The following is a 17,058-nucleotide window of genomic DNA, read 5'->3' on the forward strand; positions in this document are numbered from 1 at the left end:
GATTAGCTCTTTGATAATCAGAGATAAATGACTTTTAAATATCCATAAATGTATTACAGTACCTTATAATATACTTGTTCTGTAATAAGTTATTATCGAGTCTCATTATCTGGAAGAGGCTGATCATAAAAAAGTTTTAAAAAAGTGAAAAGCAACAACAGATTTGAATTCATTTATTTCATTAGACTTTTGCAGAACGTTTAAAATGTGTTCAGGTAGACCTAATGTATTATAGCCATTTACCCTGCACAGTTGTTTTAAAGCAGTTCTATTTCAAACAGAGCACAGACTAGTACAGGATGTTTTCACGTTATGGCAGCCAAGGTAAGTTCTACAGGTTGTTTCCAGTTTCACAATCAATTATGTGAGCAGTTGAGTTTAGCAGCCATACATTGATATGTTGAGAAGCTTATTCTTCTGTGATGGACAGAGCAAGACATTTTATGAGTGTTGGTTGAGGATGAGTGACCAGCAGTAACAAAAGTAATAACAGCAAACTCATTGCTTTGCATAGTGAAGTCGTCATTATACTACCATGGTAGTATATCGGCATTAAATATTGTCTTAATGACAAATTGGACACACAGGAGCTGAAAGAGCACAGGGCCCTCATCCAGTGTCAGAGTAGGAGTGCTGATCTGAGATCAGTTTAGCTTTTTAAACCATTATGGGGGCGGGGGCAGACCTTTTAAACCATTATGAATTAGAGGTGTTGACCAGACCTTAGACTAGCACTCCTACTCACGCTTTGTGAATATGGGCCCAGAGCGTTTGCACGTGTCTGACAGTTTTAACCACATGCACTAGTGGCTCAGCGGTGTTGGACAGAATGTTAGAGCCTGCAGAAATAGGACTCCAGGCCTCTTGTTTCTTCAACCAAAACATGGTGCTCTTTTATTTACGACAAGAGCAAGTTTGATTGTAATGCTCAGGCTTTTCCCCTCCTACTAAAGGAAGGAAAGGGGGATACCTAGTCATTTGCCCAACAATTCATTCAACCGAAATGAGTCTTCCGCTCTTAATCCAACCCCTCTGTATCAGAGCGGTGCGGGGGGGTTAACTGCTTTGGTCAAGGGCAGAGCGGCCAATTTCTCTGTTACTGGCCCAACGCTCTTAACCGCTAGACTTCCTACTTGTGAAGCCTACTGTAGATGGACTGTTATCTCCCTTCTTCACACCCATGAGGTTGATTAACAGAGTCACAGGAATACCCCAAAATATATAAACAAAAACCATTCTCAAAAGTTTGAAGTAGCGCTTGTAAATTCATGTGTAAAGATGACTTCCTTACAAAGCAAGGTTCACTCTGCTAAAACAATCGAGATAACATGAGTAGAGATACTCTAGCTATATGAGAAAGGGTAAGTGCCTCAAAATACCTACCACTCGCCTTCTTTAAATAGATTGTTTTAAACAAATATAAAGTGCAAGACACATTCAGGCGCAGATTCTGCTGCATACAAAAATAAGTCTCTGTGGGGAGCTCAGCCCTTTTCCTATTGAGTGTCAATTCCTATGGGAGAGATGGAGGGAGCGTGCACCAGTCGTTATGTCTCCATCATGCGCAGATCATCTGTTTCTGGATTACCTTCCTCCTTGGACCGTCTCCCTTCTTTGTTCGTCCACAAGCCGGACTCCAGACAACGCTTCACATGGTACTCTGCCACCTGGTGGTACAACCAAAACAGCAACTTCAACTCACGAGAGAAAACCAAAATAACTTAAAATGCAATAAGCCATAACGGAGTAATCTAAAGAAGAAACAGACACCCGTATATGATATGATTAATGCATCTTTATGGGTTAGTTCTAAGGTTGCCTGTTCCAAACACCATTTCCCCTGGGAAGTTGTGTAGTTTGGGACGATAATCCACCTACTCTGTGGGGCATCTTGATACTAACACTGATAATTCCCCATTTCATCAGCATTCATCAGGACCAGTATTCAACAACACTCTCAGAATAGGAGTGCTGGGCCCGTATCCACAAAGTGCCTCAGAGTAGATAATTGGCCGTAAGTTCTGAGGAGATATTTTACTCCTACTCTTAAGGGTAAAAATAAAAGCTATGCATGAAACATTTTTAGTCATAAGAGTTTCACCTTGTCTACAGATATTTAGGAGACCTCACAAGCTGTCGTAATCAGTTAACCCTTTACACTTGTAGGAATTGGCCTATATGGATAGGGCTAAATTGAAAGGTTTCTTATAGAAGAAATATGAAAAGCATATGCATAACCATGGTAGCAATTAAAAGGGAACAGTTTGGAGATAATGGAAAAAATTAGACAAAGAAACATGGGCTCATTCTGTTCAGAACAACCCAGGGTATGACGCCATGCCATCTTGTAACTGTACATCAAACGGTGATTATACATGTTGACACTGTATATGGCCGGAGTTTTATGATATGAAATGTGAAGTGCACATTAGGAATCATGGGTATTTGGCTTGCTTCTATTGACATTAGAGCAGTATTTATCATCGTCTCATATTTCAAAATTCACAGCCCTCTAAATTTACAGCATTTCCCCTCACTAAGACAACAAAAACATTTGCTAAAGTTGCCCAATTAGTGGGAGAGATGGGGGCAACTTAATGTAGCGTGCGGTGCTCAAGTTCCGAACGGCTGTCAGTCAAAAGCCTAGTGCTGTGAGGCAGAGAGCCAAAGTGCTAACGTCATGCATAGCATGTTACTGTACAGTCACTGCATTCCAATGTATGCATTTATCAGTGACTGAATCTTCCATTGGAGTGTAAAGGGGTAAGAGTTGCCAGCAGGTGTCTTGATAATAGAAAATTGCAACGAGTCAGTGTTTCCTGCGCCACATGCAACTGCCTTGGAGTTGATAACATTTTGATAGGATCAATCCATTAATAATCTCTTGTGCTTTTGACAATGATTTGACATGACATGCATAAATACCTTATAACCACTAGGGTAATAAATCAAACATTTTAGATTAGATTATTTAATTACCTACATGTTATTTCAAGTTATCCCTTTGGAGTGCAACATCACATTGCAATTAAATGAAAAAGCCTACATTGGGCACGCTTATAATTTGGGCAATTGACAGCATCTAGGGCTTATGTTTACTTTGATTGTGTTAGATGAAAATGATAGATCTTTCAAAACGTTGTACGCAATGGACTTCATGCCTACTGTGCCAATGCGATTTAGAGTTGTAAAACGAGAGTGACCAGTGTGTTGATATAACAGTAATATGGTCAATTCTACTTTTAACAACCATCAGAATTGGTTAAAGAAAGGTTATGCATGCCAAGATATTAGGCAATAGTTAACAGTAGGCAAAGTGATCTCGTCAGGCGACAGTTATATCAAACACTTCAACATTGCAACATTTGATGCACCTTCACATTGCGCGTCTGAATAGAGTTCACAGCTGGCGATGGCTCATCGCAACTGGTTATTCTGCATCATTTGTAACAATGTAAATGAGGGTCATCACTATCTTTCCTTTGCGGAACCGCAAACTGTCGTGATTACCAGCTGTGATAAACTTTTATGACTTGATTTTACTTGTGGCTCAGAGTTTGTCTGGGAAGTGTCTTAAAACAGGTTCAGTTTTAGGATGATGTTAAGACTAAAAAGGTAACCGGATTCCTAAGACCTTTTCATCTAGGATCAGCTCCTCACTCCCTGTCCATATAGTTGTATTTTTTATGATCCAAGAGGCTGAATTGATCTGGGACTCTAAAATAGGCCTAGTGCTTAGTGAGACGGTGGGGGAGAGGTTAGGAAAGTTGACCTGCCTGAGCTGCTCTGAATGGATTTACATGGGATGTGTACCAAACGGCACTCTATTCCCTTTATAAAGCACTACTTTTGAATGAGTCCTGGGCAAGAGCAGTACAATATATAGGGAATAGGGTGCCATTTTGTGACACAAAGGGATTAACCCAGCCTACTGCTCAGCTGATTATAATGCTTATGCAACAGGAGTTTCTTTTCTGCATCCATCAGCCCACATCTAGAGTTCCAACCAGGCCCCAACTGCTAACTAAGTGTTATTTGTGGAGGAGGACATGTTTCATTTCCTTGTTTCACTCTCTCTTTTAGGATTCGACATGGAGTCAGGTTTCAGGGGCCAGTTGGGGGTGATATTCTTTCACCCTCTTCCTGTTTGTTTATTTCTCTCGCTCGAGGAAGGAATTCTGTTCTAGAGAAACACACGGACTTAATTTAGAGCACGGCTTGAAACTTGAACATTAACTTGAGCTCTTTGGATATTTCCATCTTTTAACTCAATCAATGTTTATATAAGAAATAAGGCCCCTCATCTCACAGTATAGCTGACATTTTTTACGCTTCCAGAGGTTATACCTTGTACATGTGGTATCAATTGGCATAGGAGTAATTAATAGTTATCAACAAATGGTGTGGCTGAATAAACAGATCTATTTCCCATGTACAGTAAGTAGACTGACTACAGAGTCAGACACAAAGAAAACAGAACTGTAGCCATTACCTGTGGATTCATGGTGCTGAGAACATTCTGGAGAATCTGCATGTCTTGCAGCTGGAACCCTGCCTTCAGTTCCTGTTTCAGAACAGAATAAATATAATCAGAACAAAACATTGAAATTACTATATTAAATTGTTACCATACAGGTGCATGTCAAATTCAAATATGTCATTTAGAATACTCACTGGGGGTAAAGATTCTAGAACCTCTTTGGGATCCAGATGACAGCGTGCTGTACTGCTCTGGAGCGGTGTGTCGTTGGAGAGTGTCTCTCCTTTGAACTTGACGGTGTACTCTTTTACTCTCTGCTTAAAGGCTTCTAGCTCAGCATGGAAGACGTTTAAGTACCCCTCTTGTCCAGCCTTACACAGGGAAAAATATGACAATGGAATTAAAGACTTACTTGATCATCCTCAGGTTGACAAGAGGAACTTGGGGTAAAATACATTTTTAAAAATTTATTATGATTCCTTTTTCTCCCCAATTTGGTGATATCCAATTGCTGTCTTGTCTCATCACTGCAACTCCCCAATGGGCTCAGGAGAGGCGAAGGTCGAGTCATGCGTCTTCCGAAACATGACCCGCCAAACTGCGGTTCTTAACTTCTTTGGGGTAGGGGGCAGTATTTTCACATCCGGATGAAAAGAGTGCCCAGAGTAAACTGCCTACTACTCAGGCCCAGATGCTAGGATATGCATATTATTAGATTTAGATAGAAAACACTCTGAAGTTTCTAAATTTTTTTGAATGATGTCTGAGTATAACAGAACTAATATGGCAGGCAAAAACCTGAGAAACAAATCCAATCAGAATGTGGGAAATCTGAGGTTTGTAGGTTTTAAAGTCTTAGCCTATCCGATATACAGTGTCTGTGGGGTCATATTGCACTTCCTAAGGTTTCCACCTTGTTTCAGGCTTCTACTGTGAAGTAGGAGAGAATGAGAGCTGATTGAGTCATGGGTCTGCCAGAAGGCCATGTGCTCAGTCAGGTGCTCGCCCATGAGAGTTAGATCCGTTCCCTTTCATTTCTAAAGACAAAGGAATTCTCCAGTTGAAACGTTATTGAAGATTTATGATAAAAACATCCTAAAGATTGATTATATACATCGTTTGACATGTTTCTACGAACTGTAATATAACTTTTTTGACTTTGTCTGGACCTAGTGCCTGCGCATTTGGATTACTGTACTAAATGCGCAAAAATAAAACGAGGTATTTGGACATTTATTGTGGAACTGGGATTCCTGGGAGTGCATTCTGATGAAGATCATCAAAGGTAAGTGAACATTTATAATGCTATTTCCAACTTTTGTTGACTCCATAACATGGCGGGTATCTGTATTGCTTGTTTTGGTCTCTGAGTGCTGTACTTTTTCCGTAAAGCTTTTTTGAAATCTGACACAGCGGTTGCATTAAGGAGAAGTATATCTTTAATTCCATGCATAACAGTTGTATTTTCATCAACATTTATGATGAGTATTTCTGTAAATTGACGTAGCTTTCTGCACTTTCACCGGATGTTCTGGAGGCAAAACATAATGCGCCAATGTAAACAAGAGATTTTTGGATATAAATATGAACTTTATCGAACAAAACATACATGTATTGTGTAACATGAAGTCCTATGAGTGCCATCTGATGGTTAGTCATTCATTTTCTCTCCATTTTTGCTTTTTGTGACTCCTCTCTTTGGCTGGAAAAATGGCTGTGTTTTTTTGTGACTAGGTACTGACCTTGTAAAGCCTTTTTGAAATCGGACACTGTGGTGGGATTAACAACAAGTTCATCTTTAAAATGGTGTATAATACATGCATGTTTGAGAAATTTTAATTATGAAATTTGTTGTTTGAATTTGGCGACCTGCACTTTCACTGGATGTTGGTCAGATGGGACGTTAGCGTCCACCCCCAGCCAAACCCTCTCATAACCCGGACCAACTGTGCATCACCCTATGGGACTCCCAGTCCCTGCCTGTTGTGACAGTCTGGGATCGAACCCGGGTCTGTAGTGACGCCTCAAGCACTGCGATGCAGAGCCTTACACCGCTGCACCACTCGGGAGGCCTCTTATAAGAAAATAAAAGTGTCCTCTAAACATTAAGAGTTACGCAGTTGTAGATGCATGATTACGGCTGAGAAAAGCAACAAATATTTTGGAATTAAACCATGCAGCCTCTTAAAATCATATCAATATATAAAACACTGGTAATCATCTGGAAATTCTTACACTGTTTTGGCATGAAAGCAATAGTGTTTTGGCATGAAAGCATGTAACTGTATATCATTGTGATGTTGTAGGAGTCTGTTGTGACTCCTGTCTCTCTCTAGTGGTCATTTGACCACATTACATCACTGTACAGTACATCTTCCTTCAGCAAACTATTTTTAGTGAATGACAGTTAGTTACATGACATTAAATAATAACATAAAAACAGTCAAAACATTGACAAGTTTGATCATTAAATCCCACATTAAAACATTTGATCAATCCTCAACCTAGCTTATCAATAACCACTGGTTATATGGTGGGTGAACAATTTGCCTTATATTACTTATAATATAATGACTTGACAGTGACTCAGCAGACAGACGGGGATGGTTAGATAGAGCCTTTGCTAGTCTTAGGATGCCTCAAATAGCACCCTATTCACTTTATAGTGCATTATGTTTGACCAAAGCCCTACGTGACCCCCTTGTCAAAAGTAGTGCGCTATTATATAGGGAATAGGGAGCCGTTTCACCCCATTCTTAGGGTGCCTGATGTGGTATAATGACTTAACCGTGACCCGTCAGCAGACAGACCAGAATAGCTAGATGCTTACTTTGGCTTTGTGGAAGAAGTGACGGAAGCAGCCTCTGGGATCCTGCTGAGAGGTGCTGGCCATCTCCAGGATAAACTGCATAGCAACAGCCTGGTGAGCTACCTGCTCCATCAACGCCTCTTTCTGTGGTTGAACAGATCAAAGTGGGGGAAAAAATGTGAATTCATCCGTATAACAAAAATCAAGTCTGTAGGTTATACTATAAAGTCAATGTTTGTAAACCTGAACAAATATCTGTCAGGAGAAAGGGAACAGGATAGAACCTCTAACATAAGTGACCCATAGTCATAAGTATAAAATTAACTCATTCAGAAATGTAGTTTGTTAGAAAAGATGCTGAAGGATAAGTCTGGCCTTTTAACAATAGTTAGATCTGTCGGTCAGTAAAAATAGTTTTACACATCAACCCTGAACAGGAAACATATGGCCGGCTGATATTGGCGTTTAGAAATCTAAAAATCTATTGTATCAAATACTAGCAGCAAATAAATTCACAGGACAGTGTGATGTTTTTCTGACCTCTTCGGCCTGAAGTCTAAAGCACCAGAGGATCAGGTAGTTGGCCGTCTCCTCGCAGATAAGGTGATGCAGGTCAGACAGGAAGCGCTGGCTGTCATCCCACCGCCGCAACATGCCTGACCAATCACAATGGAGACACATCGGACCAATCACAAGAGACAACGGACCAATACCATCCCACAATGCCACACCTGCTGCATCGCCATGATAAATAGTAGATTAAACATTTCACTCACCAAAATGTCTCAATTCTTTTTCATACTTCTGAACAAAGGTTTTGCTCTTGTCGTGAACCTCCAATTCAACGTTTTTACTATTAATAATACTCTATAGGAGAAGGAAAGAGAAGCACAGTCCACTGAGAAGAGGGTAGCAGCATTCCAATATTGCGACCGGAGTATGGACGAACGGGTGTGTCGAAACGAAAGGGTGTGTGAAAAGGAGTGGGTCAAAAGCACTCTGCGATAGTTTGGACTTTGTTTTTAAGAAAAAGTCAGTTGTATTTCATTGTTAGTTTAATAACTGAAAATGTGTAAAACTGACTAAAAGTATTGATGGTGGTGTACTGTTTCTTCATGAGTTGTATGCGTGTGCTTACTGTGACGGTCACCCTAATATTGGCTACCACGTAGTTACTTCGCACGCAGTTGCCAGACAATAGTGCTTGGTCAAGCGGGAGTGAAGGGCACTGTGTCACCATTCATGCCCTACTGTTACGTTCCCCAGTTTGTGTTGTAGTTTGTGTATTTGCATGTGTTTATTTCAGGAAATGGCTTCCTGAAATCACTCAAGCAGCTGATTGGTCGACTCCATGGCTAATTGGAGAGCTGACCCCGCCCCCTCGTCAAGACACAGCTGTCTCCAGTTACACATTCATTCTGAAGCTATATAAAAGCCAGTGTTCTGTTCAGGAGGGGTTTTTTTTGCTGGGAGGTCATTGCAGAGAGATTGAATGTGATAGAGAATCATTGCTGATGGCTGTGGATAATTTACTGTTAGTTGTTGGTAGCAGTTGGTATGTTCAGTGAGTTTGTTGCTCAGATAGAGCTTATTTGATGTCCTTTGTTTCTTAGTTTGAGAAATTATTTGTTAGGGAGTGCTCAGGCAAGAGGCCCGCGGGCATACATATACCCGTAGTATATTCACTGTCTAGGCACAATAGGTAAGACCTGGGCGGACCACCCCCTGTATTTTGGTTAGGGCACCAGGTGGTGCTGAATTAGGTAAGTATTGGTTAGGCAGGTAAGGGGGGGGGCTTTGAGATTTACTTTCTTTGCTTTGGTTCCGTCCAGCCCCTTTTCCCCATATTACCTTGTAAACGGTACCACATTCTGTCTGTTGTCATCCTTACTCGCACCTACAGTCCATACCTTTTTCACTTCACGGAGAGTTGAGTTGTAGCAGGGTGTTGCGTTCCCTCTTCATAGAGGCGTGCGTAACACCTACCCATTGAGTAATATGTATGTAGTCTACATATCAAGGTGACATCTAGATGGCTATCAATATTAGTTATTTCTTGTGTAGGCTACTTTAGTACTTGAAATAAAACCGTGTGAGAAAATGAACGGCCACGTTAGCTACCGCCGGCGACAGTAGGAAGCATTTCAAGTCGGCAGGCACGTCGAGACAACAGCAGTGCACAGGTAGCTGTCTTATCGACTCCTAGTGCAGCACAACTAGCCACGCAAAAAAACGGTCTTGAGTGGCAACAAATCTGCCCAATTAGCCGAGTCGCTATACACACACCCACTCCTTTCGACACACCCACATTCCGGTTGGCATATTGGGCTGCAGCTACACATACTTGATTCATTCCTTGCTTTCTCCTCTGACCTTCTCATTCAATGTGTTTTGATGAAGTGAGAAGGGCGTACACAAGGCATCAAGGAGATCAAGGCCCCCTTACTGTCTGGAGAAAGATCAGAAGTGTACTGATCAGGTCGGTAGCTTAGAGAAATCTAACTTGGTTTACCTTTTTTTTTTTTTTTTTCAACGAGAAAATAACTGCGTGTCCATGATTCCTCACATCCTTCCTCTTCGCCTTCTTAAAACACATTTGATCAGAAGTTCTGAGGGGAGGGATCATGGACTTTCTCATCCAATGGAGTTTGAGGAGGCGGCGAATAACGCAAGGAATAAAGGAAATGCAATTGAGATTCCCCCAACGTGTGTCTGTAGGTTCCCTTTCAGTCTGTCAACGTCGGTAAAACATACTATGGGGGGGGGGGGGGTTGCACTCTTGCAACTTCGGTAAAACATACTATGGGGGGGGAAGGGTTGCAATCTTGCAACTTCGGTTGAAGAATCTACAAATCACACCTGACAATGAAATCCATGCCTCGCTGGAAGCTCCGCCTTCCATAGTTGATAAGCATGAGAATCGGATTCCTTCCTTCACTTATGCCATTCTTCACCTTGGTGTGAACGTCTTACATGGAACCCAAACCAGCTGCGCATGTGCCCCATCGTGTGCTATCGTGCATAAATGTATTTTGTCCCACTACACCAAACGCGATCACGACACACAGGTTAAAATATCAAAACAAACTCTGAACCAATGACATTCATTTGGGGACAGGTCGAAAAGCATTAAACATGTATGGAAACCACTGAGGAGATGGCACGTGAGTACCTGCTTCTATAAACCAATGAGGAGATGGGAGAGGCAGGACTTGCAGCACGATCTGCGTCAGAAATAGAACTGATTTCTATTTTAGCCCTTGGCATAGCAGACGGTCGTTGGCTTGCGCGAGCAGTGTAGGTGCAATAATTGAATAACATAGATTTCTAAATGTATTGAGCAACGCTCGCGCATGCGACGTGTCCGGTCTGGTCAGCATGTTACGTTGCACCAACTAAACTGTCCCTTTGTGGTAGACCAAAACCTGAGGACTCTCCTTCACTGCAGCCGATGTGGGCAAAACATTTTAACGTGTTAACCCTCACAAGGCTGCAGGCCCAGACGGCATCCCCAGCCGCGTCCTCAGAGCATGCGCAGACCAGCTGGCTGGTGTGTTTACAGACATATTCAATCAATCCTTATCCCAGCCTGCTGTTCCCACATGCTTCAAGAGGGCCGCCATTGTTCCTGTTCCCAAGAAAGCTAAGGTAACTGAGCTAAACGACTACCGCCCCGTAGCACTCACATCAGGTGTCATTAAGTGCTTTGAGAGACTAGTCAAGGACCATATCACCTCCACCCTACCTGACACCCTAGACCCACTCCAATTAGCTTACCGCCCTAACAGGTCCAGACGACACAATCGCAACCACACTGCCCTAACCCATCTGGACAAGAGGAAAACCTATGTGAGAATGCTGTTCATCAACTACAGCTCAGCATTTAACACCATAGTACCCGCCAAACTCTGCATCAAACTCGAAACCCTGGGTCTTGACCCCACCCTGTGCAACTGGGTACTGGACTTCCTGACGGGCCGCCCCCAGGTGGTGAGGGTAGGTAACAACATCTCCATCCCGCTGATCCTCAACACTGGGGCCCCACAAGGGTGCGTTCTGAGCCCTCTCCTGTACTCCCTGATCACTCACGACTGCTTGGCCATGCACGCCTCCAACTCAATCATCAAGTTTGCAGATGACACTACAGTGGCAGGCTTGATTACCAACAACGATGAGACAGCCTACAGGGAGGAGGTGAGGGCCCTCGGAGCGTGGTGTCAGGAAAATAACCTCACACGCAACGTCAACAAAACAAAGGAGATGATCGTGGACTTCAGGAAACAGCAGAGGGAGCACCCCCCTATCCACATCGACGGGACAGAAGTGGAGAAGGTAGTAAGTTTTAAGATCCTTGGCATACACATCACGGACAAACTGAAAATGGTCCACCCACACAGACAGCGTGATGAAGAAGGTGCAGCAGCGCCTCTTCAACCTCAGGAGGCTGAAGAAATTTGGCTTGTCCCCAAAAGCACACACATTTTACAGATGCACAATCGAGAGCATTTTATCGGGCTGTATCACCGTCTGGTATGGCAACTGCTCCGCCCACAACCATAAGGCTCCCCAGAGGGTAGTGAGGTCTGCCCAACGCATCACCGGGGGCAAAATACCTGCCCTCCAGGACACCTACACCACCCGATGTCACAGGAAGGCCAAAAATCATCAAGGTCAACCACCACCTGAGCCACTGCCTGTTCACCACGCTATCATCCAGAAGGCAAAGTCAGTACAGGTGCATCAAAGCAGGGACCGAGAGACTGAAAAACAGCTTCTATCTCAAGGCCATCAGATTGTTAAACAGCAACCACTAACATTGAGTGGCTGCTGCCAATCTACTGACTCAACTCCAGCCACTTTAATAATGTAAAAATTGATGTAAAAAACATATCACTAGCCACTTTAAACAATGCCACTTCATATAACGTTTACAGCCTACATTACTCATCTCATATGTATATACTGTACTCGATACCATCACTCATTCATATATTTTTATGTACACATTCTTTCATTCCTTTACACTGTGTGTATAAGGTAGTTGTTGTGGAATTGTTAAGTTACTCATTGGTTATTACTGTTATTGTTGGAACTAGAAGCACAAGCATTTCGCTACACTCACATTAACATCTGCTAACCATGTGTATGTGACAAATAAAATTGGGAAACTGGTCAGAATTGAAGGAATGATGGATGGCACTAAATACAGGGTAATTCTTGAAGGAAACATGTTTTAGTCTTCCAGAGATTTTAAACTGGAACAGAGGTTCACCTTCCAGCAGGACAATTTTTATTTCGCATTTATTTAACCAACAATGAACCGAAGCATACTGCTAAAGCAACACGAGTGGTTTAATTAAGGGGAAACATTTAAATGTCTTGGATTGGCCTACTCAAAGCCCAGACCTCAATCCAATTGAGAATCTGTGATATGACTTAAAGATTGCTGTACACCAGCGGAACCCATCCACCTTGATGGAGCTGGAGCAGTTTTGCCTTGAAGAATGGGCCAAAATCCCAGTTGCTTGATGTGCCAAGCTTATAGAGACACACCAAGAGACTTGCAGCTGTAATTGCTGCAAAAGGTAGCTCTTCAAAGTATTGACTTTGGGGGGAGTGAATAGTTATGCATGCTCAAGTTCTGTTTAGTTGTCTTATTTCTTGTTTGTTTCACAATAAAAAATATTTTGGATCTTCAAAGTGGTAGGCATGTTGTGTAAATCAAATGATACAAACCCCCCCAAAATCCATTTTAATTCCAGGTTGTAAGGCAATAAAATAGAAAAATGTTAACGGGGGGTGAATACTTTCGCTAGCCACTGTATGCGTTGCCATCTTAGGGTCACACACTACTCATAAAGCAAAAGATTTCACCTGTATTATTCAAAAACATTAAATACTGTAAAAGAAAAAATATATATATTTTGGCCATATCACGCAGACTTATTTAATACACAAGTGAATTTGCCCCAATACTTTTGGTCCCCTAAAATGGGGGGACTATGTACAAAAAGTGCTGTAATTTCTAAACCGTTCACCCGATATGGATGAAAATACTCTCAAATTAAATCTTAAAAAGTCTGCACTTGAACCTTATAGTCCTTGTATCATTTAACATCCAAAGCACTGGAGTACAGAGCCCAAACAGCCAAATTGTCACTGTCCGAATAACTTTGGAGCTCATTGTTTATATTCCCATAGCATGTTGTACCGAAGTTGACTGACAAAGGGAGCGTAATGTTATGACTATAACTACTGTTCCCTAAAGGAGGGAAATGAGGCACAACACCTATATGGCCCTGTGCCCTTCCTTCCGGGGCTCTGAAGAGAGGTTTTAAATTGAAAGAATGAAACCAAGCCTCACACCCATCACTTGTGGTAGGCGGGGCTTCCCCCGAGGCGTGGATTTCATTGGCCTTGTCAGGTGTGAATTGTCGATCCTGCAACAGAACACGCAAGTGTGCAACTCCCCATAGTATGCTGTACCTTGTTTTCCCTCCTTCGAGGAACAGTAGTTATAGTCATAACGTTACATTGTCTAAGGCTGTGTCCAGACTTGACAGTTCATGCAGCTTTAGTATTCTGATCATGAATTCCAAACCCTTCCTGCATCTACACCTACATTTAAAATTTGTCTACCATGTCCGGATTCCTTTTTCCCTGGCTATATTCAAATGTTAGTATACATTGTACAAATGCTGATGGGAGGAGTGCTGATAACGTCGCCCATTGTATGTGCTTTCGGTAGCCTGCTTGGGGGGGGGGGGGGGTTCTCCTCAGTCTGGACACACACACAATGCATTCCTAACCACCTCTTGAAGTGGTCAGCCAGATCTGAACACTATCAGACCACAAAGCGACTTGGTGTCTAGAGCGGTCTTTCAATGCGATCTTCGATTCTGATAGCAGAAGTCAAATGTAAGTGTCAAGTATAGACACAACCTTAGTTACCTTGTCGAACATGTCCCGGCTGCTGTCAGTGCTGAGCACGGGGCTCCTGCTCCCTCCCAGCATGCTCTCCTTCCGGCGCCACTCATGTTCTGTCTGCGAGAGCTCCGATTGGCCGGCGACAGCGCGGGCGCGCTCCTGCTCGACGCTCTCGGAGCCGTGCAGCTCCATCCCACACAGCTGGTCCTGAGCCTCCACTAACTGCCAGCTGGAAACGGAGGCCTTCACACACTGCTGCTGCCTCTGGCACAGGGACACCATGGACTCTGCACTGGCATCCTCCTGGAAGAAGATAATTAGCTTATTATGAACTGATATCCGAATATCTTTGTAAGGAGACCCTCACACACTGTAGCTGGTTTTGGCGGCAGCAGCACCAAGGGGTCACAGAGCAGAGGGGAGAAGAGGTTATAAACAACTGATATTAAAGTATCTTTATATTTTATTCTGCTGCCATCTCTGACACAGAGACCCGGTTCTCTACACCACCATGGTCACAGAGAAGACAGTAACTTATGATTGATATCTGAAAATATTGTTGACATTACATTCTACAGCAGAATATTACATCTACAATAATCATGGCCAGTATTCCTAAAGCCTCTCATTCTCCTCCTCCTGATGATGATGCATTGCTGTAATCTGTTATGGCGAACTGTGTGCAATAGTTATACATGGACATGTAAAACCAGAGGTTGCGAGCTAATAATAACATGACCACCACCCACAAGCTTCAGCTGTCAACTCAATACCGCATTAATGGATATAACTATCAGGGAATAGAGATGACAGCACACACTAGATATGGATGCTTATGTTATCCACAGTAGCTGGGAAAGCTATGTCAGTAGCTAGCTGTTACTGCTTGACTGGCTAAAGCAGAATTACAGCAAGTATTACTGAGAAACAAATTTGGTGTAGAGAAACCAATTTGGTGTAGCTAGCTAGTGCCATATTCACCAATTTGCTGTGTAATACCTGTAGACCACTGTAAATTAGTCAGTGACACTCACTTGTCTGGGTTAAGGACGACTGGCTTAGACTCGCTGATGTCAAACCTGGCAATGAGACAATGTCATGAAAATAACCTGACAAGCTAGCTAAATCGTATTGAGTTTAATTGGCTGGCTACTAGCTAAATAACTAGCTACTGTAACGTTAATGTATGTTCAGTCATTAAACGTCGTTCGTTAAGTAGAAAGTTACAAATGAATGAGTCGGACTCAATTGCTCAGACTCGTTTCCCTTGTTGACATTATGTAATGTACTTGACTTGTTAGCTAGCTAACTAATTACATACTGACTGTAACTATTATTATCACTGATTTAACATCACGTAAGGGTTTATCGAATAGCTAGCGGCAGGCTAAATAACTAGCTAATAACAGGGGAGGTGGTGGGTTGGCTTGCCTTTATTTCCTCCATGACTGACGTAGCTACCAAGCTGGCTAACAATAAAGTAAAGAATTAATTGGTAAATGTGCATTGGCATTTAGCCTCACAATACCTGCAGTGATGAGCTGTGAAAGCTACTTGGCACAGAAGAGGCAGAGGCACTGTAACCCTCTTCCTCTTCGGGAAACATTGGGGAGTTTCCAGTCCCGAACCACTCCATCGCTGCTACTGCTGCTGCTCCGTCTCGACCCGCCCAAAACACCGAGGCCGAATCTATCAATTGGGAAAATATCGATATCGCCTAAGTTCTTCCAAAGAAAGGCACAGCACTAGCAAAAGTGATATTTGGATCAGAGCACAAATACACAGCAGCCTCCATGCTTTTATTCAAGTACCACGTGGTGTGGAACTTTGATCACGTGGCAAATATGTTTTGGCATTTTATTTATTATTTATATTGATGACCAATTTTACTATACGTGTTTTAATATAGAGCACGTTTCAGGACAGAAATAGCCGAGCATTTCTGTACTTAAAAATAAATGAAATCGCCGTGAGATTATTTTATTAACGGGATGAAACGTTTACCTGTTTTCAAATATCTATGTAAGTATAAAATTATATCATGATAAAAACTACCAGGTAGCCATTTCCATCACTATACTATCACAGTGCCATCCGTTTTGTCACCAAAGCCCCATACACTACCCACCACTGCGACCTGTACGCTCTCATTGGCTGGCCCTCGCTACATACTCGTGTCGCCAAACCCACTGGCTCCAGGTCATCTACAAGTCTCTGCTAGGTAAAGTCCTTTCTTATCTCAGCTCGCTGGTCACCATAGCAGCACCCACCGGTAGCACGCGCTCCAGCAGGTATATCTCTCTGGTCATCCCCAAAACCAGGTCTTCCTTTGGCCGCCTCTCCTTCCTGTTCTCTGCTGCCAATGACTGGAACAAACTACAAAAATCTCTGAAACTGGAAACACTTATCTCCCTCACTAGCTTTAAGCACCAGCTGTCAGAGCAGCTCACAGATTACTGCACCTGTACATCTATAATTTAGCCCAAACAACTACCTCTCCCCCTACTGTATTTATTTATTTTGCTCCTTTGCACCCCATTATTTCTATCTCTACTTTGCACATTCTTCCACTGCAAATCTACAATTCCAGTGTTTTACTTGCTATATTGTATTTACTTCGCCACTATGGCCTTTTTTTTGCCTTTACCTCCCTTATCTCACCTCATTTGCTCACATTGTATATAGACTTATTTTTCTATTGTATGATTGACTGTATGTTTGTTTTACTCCATGTGTAACTCTGTGTTGTTTTATGTGTCGAACTACTTTGCTTTATCTTGGCCAGGTCGCAATTGTAAATGAGAACTTGTTCTGAACTTGCCTACCTGGTTGAATGAAGGTT

The 17,058-nt window shown here is 42.5% G+C and overlaps 1 protein-coding gene across 1 annotated transcript; it reads right to left on the reverse strand.

The window, feature by feature from the left end:
• Positions 1 to 159: 159 nt before the first annotated feature.
• LOC135548132 (hsp90 co-chaperone Cdc37-like 1) lies at positions 160 to 16,023 on the reverse strand. The gene is made up of 8 exons (XM_064977420.1): positions 15,745 to 16,023; positions 14,241 to 14,519; positions 8,066 to 8,156; positions 7,830 to 7,945; positions 7,311 to 7,433; positions 4,675 to 4,851; positions 4,493 to 4,564; positions 160 to 1,667 (listed from the first exon to the last, which is right to left on the reverse strand). Exons 1-8 carry the CDS (start codon positions 15,850 to 15,852, stop codon positions 1,548 to 1,550), a joined length of 1,086 nt encoding a protein of 361 aa, XP_064833492.1. The 5' UTR covers positions 15,853 to 16,023; the 3' UTR covers positions 160 to 1,547.
• Positions 16,024 to 17,058: the final 1,035 nt, after the last annotated feature.

The sequence above is a fragment of the Oncorhynchus masou genome, chromosome 11 (genome assembly GCF_036934945.1).
Source record: "Oncorhynchus masou masou isolate Uvic2021 chromosome 11, UVic_Omas_1.1, whole genome shotgun sequence".
Taxonomy (NCBI): Eukaryota; Metazoa; Chordata; class Actinopteri; order Salmoniformes; family Salmonidae; genus Oncorhynchus; species Oncorhynchus masou.